At 41.1% G+C, this 3,516-nt stretch overlaps 1 protein-coding gene across 1 annotated transcript; it reads left to right on the top strand.

The window, feature by feature from the left end:
* Positions 1-2,749: 2,749 nt before the first annotated feature.
* LOC111897464 (uncharacterized) lies at positions 2,750-3,142 on the top strand. The gene has a single exon (XM_023893424.2). It carries the CDS (start codon positions 2,750-2,752, stop codon positions 3,140-3,142), a length of 393 nt encoding a protein of 130 aa, XP_023749192.1.
* The last annotated feature ends 374 nt before the right edge of the window (positions 3,143-3,516 follow it).

Here is a 3,516-nt window from a genome sequence, read left to right as displayed (position 1 = left end):
TGTTTCCTTGGCTTGTGAGTTCTCGCTCTAGGAAAACCCCTCTCCTCGCAACGAAGACAACATTGTCACTCAGTCTATAGAAGAGATAACCAAAGGACTTCTGCGGGTAGCCGATGAAAGTACACCACGCACTACGAGGTTAGATTTTGTCGTGAGTCTCTCGTCTTACGAAAGCCTCGCAACCCCAAACCTTGATATGTGCCAACGAGGGAGCTTTCCATGTCCACATCTCATGAGGTGTTTTGGCAACCTTTTTTGTAGGGACTAAGTTAAGGATATGGATGGCAGTCTCTAAGGCATACCCCCAAAATGAGATAGGTAGCAAAGTACGAATCATCATGGAACGAACCATGTCGAGCAAGGATCGATTACGCCTCTTAGCTACACCAATCAACTGCGGTGTCCTAGGTGGCGTCAATTGTGAAACTATTCTGCATTCCTTGAGGTAGTCATGGAATTCAAGACTAAGATACTCTCCACCTCGATCGGATCGAAGCATCTTGATTTTCCTGCCCAACTGATTCTCTACGTCTTTATTAAACTCTTTGAACTTTTTAAAAGTTTCTGACTTGTGCTTGATTAAGTAGATATACACATATCTGCTATAATCATCGGTGAAAGTCACATAGAAGTGGCTCGCATCCCTTATGGTAGATCTATAGGGCCCACACACATCAGTGTGTATGAGATCCAATAATCCCTCACCTCTTTCACAAGTACTAGTGAAGGGTGACTTGGTCATCTTTCCAAGTAAACAAGAATCACACACGTCATCGTTCCCAAGGTCGAATGGCTCCAACACTCCATCCTTTTGGAGTTGGGCTATGTTTTTCTTGTTCACATGTCCAAGAAGACAATGCCACAAGCATGACTTATCCAAACTATTGGAAGAATAGATACACAACACATCATTTCCTAAATTGTCTACAACCATCACAGTTTCATATATTCCATTACAAAGCAATGCTTCAAAATAGAAAACACCATTAAGAAAAGCATTAATAGAACCTTTTTTTATTATCAAATGAAAATCTAAATCCTTGTTTATATAAACAATGAAAAGAAATGATGTTTCTTGCCATTTATGGAGAATAGAAACAATTATTCAACTCTTGTCCTAACCCACTACTAAGCACGAAAGAGTAAACTCCAATCTTGGTGACAGGCGACGATCTTCTTTTCCCCATGATCAAGTTTATCTTCCCTTGCTCCACATCCATATTTCTTCTTAGGCCCTGCAAATCAGTACAAATGTGAAAACCACATCCTGTATCAAGTACCCAAGAAACAACATGCGATGAATTGCTAGATTGAATAGTACCTAAGAAATAGCATGCAATGAGTTTGTAGATTGAATAGTGTAAATACCTGCGAAGGACGACTTGATCTTCCCATCCTTGATATCTTGCAAGTACTACGGGCAGCTTCGTTTCCAATTCCCCTTCTCATGGCAGTAGTAGCACTCTGCATCCTTCGGGTTGGAGGTGGGTGCAGCGGGACCAACCTTGGTTCCACTAGAAGAGGATCCATCATGGGACTTTCCCTTATGGTGGCTCTTGGAAGGAGCCTTCCTCTTCTTCCCTTCCCCTGCCCAATAGCCAAGACGGAGGAAGCAGTATAGTTGATGCAACAGGTTTATCCTTGAGGTTGCTCTCAGCGGTCCTAAACAAACCTTGAAGCTTGGTCAACGTGACCTCCTCTTTGTTCATGTGGTAGGTTATGCGGAACTGGTTGTAGAACGGGGGTAAGGAGTGAAGAATTATGTCAATTTCCAGCTCCTCATTAAGGCCCACCTTTAACTTCTGCAGGCGGTCAAAATATCTATTGCATCTTCTGGAGATGAGTAGTGACAGACTCCCCTTCTCTCATCTTGGTCGTGATCATCGAAGTGATGATCTCGTACCTCTCCTGCCTCACGCTTTGATGGTAGCTATCCATCAAATCTTGATGCATCTCATAGGGGTAGAAGTCCACGTAGGACTTTTGGAGTTCTGCTGTCATGGTAGCGAGCATGATGCAATGGAATTTCGTAGCATCTCTCTCGTGGGACTAAAAAGCAGCAATCTCCTCGGGAGTAGCAGTCTTGATGTGCACTTCCTTGAACTCCTTGTCGAGGACATACTCCTTGTGCTCGTAGTGGGTAACCATTCGTATTTTTCGGATCCAATCATTAAAATTGTTTCCATCGAAGATTACCCTCCCACACAAATTCATGAGTGAGAATGAGCCGAAAGAGTTCGAGCCTTGAGTGTTGTTTGAGTTCGGCATCTGAAAAGGAAAAGAGACAAAGCTTGATTAGATAAGAATCCCCAATTAAACACCCAAATGAGAAACTAGGGCTAGGATCCAACAACATTATTTACAACTTAAAATAGGGATGCCGTAATTTAGATTGCAAATTTTTTGAAGGTAAGTGAATGATGATTCAGTAATTTCCACCATGAAAAAAAAGGGGTAAATGACACAAAAAACACTGTTTTTACACAGAAATTCGATTTTGACACCGTGTTTTTTTTTGTGTCAATTTTGACACTGTGTTATTAATTTTTTACTAAATGTAACCATATGACTGGTTGCCTTCAGGTAAACCGGTTTGAATATTGCTGAGTGGGCCATTTGCTTATGTGGCATACACGTAAGATCCTACATGGCAGTTGAGCCTCTATAAATGATCCCTAACGGCTTCAACCCTTTAGAACCCTAGATCGATCTTCACTTTTTCATCTCAGTTATTCACGAGGATTGTGCAATGGTGTCTTCATCTCGATCAGCTGGATCAACAAGTGGGGTAAACAAGTCAAACAATGGTCCCTCTAGGACGTGCTACTGTGGAGTAATTGCCCCCTTGAAGATATCAACGAGTGAGAAGAACCCTGGAAGAAGATACTTTGGGTGCAGATACTGGCCCGATGAAGTTGAAGACTGTGGCTACTTTGAATGGTATGACGGTGAAGTAAGTCCATGGTATAAGGAACTTCTGTTTGAAGTTATGGCAAAGAAGAAAAAAAGCACTGGACATGGAAAAGGGAACCCTCATCATGATGAAATAAGTTTGATGGATCTTGTTAGGGTTGTGATTGGTTTGCTTGTTATGTTGGTAGTCATGGTAGGGATTTTGATGTGGATGGTGTACAAGGGTTAAGTAGGAAGAGGTTGTGGTAGGTCTTTCAGTATGAATTAATGCCAATTAAGGTCCAATGTTGACCATTTTTGTGTCTGGATGTATTGATGTACTACCTTTAAGTTTGTATGTTCCAATGTTGACCAATATTGATATATATTGTGAAGTGTATATGTTTGTGATTGTGAATTGGAAGTTTGATGCTAGTGAACCAAACTACCGTTTACTTATGGAATTATGATGGTATATGTTGGAAGTGGACCAAACTACCCTTTACTTATTGAACAAACCAGTAAGCAAAAAAGAAAGGACCTAAATACCCTCACCTTATGTAACAGTTGGGATTATAAAAGATAATAATGCTTGACCATAAACACTATACCAACAATACCCTT

The sequence above is a fragment of the Lactuca sativa genome, chromosome 2 (assembly GCF_002870075.4).
Source record: "Lactuca sativa cultivar Salinas chromosome 2, Lsat_Salinas_v11, whole genome shotgun sequence".
Taxonomy (NCBI): Eukaryota; Viridiplantae; Streptophyta; class Magnoliopsida; order Asterales; family Asteraceae; genus Lactuca; species Lactuca sativa.
The sequence above is the reverse complement of the archived record's forward strand: the minus strand, read 5'-3'. Positions and strand labels throughout refer to the sequence as shown.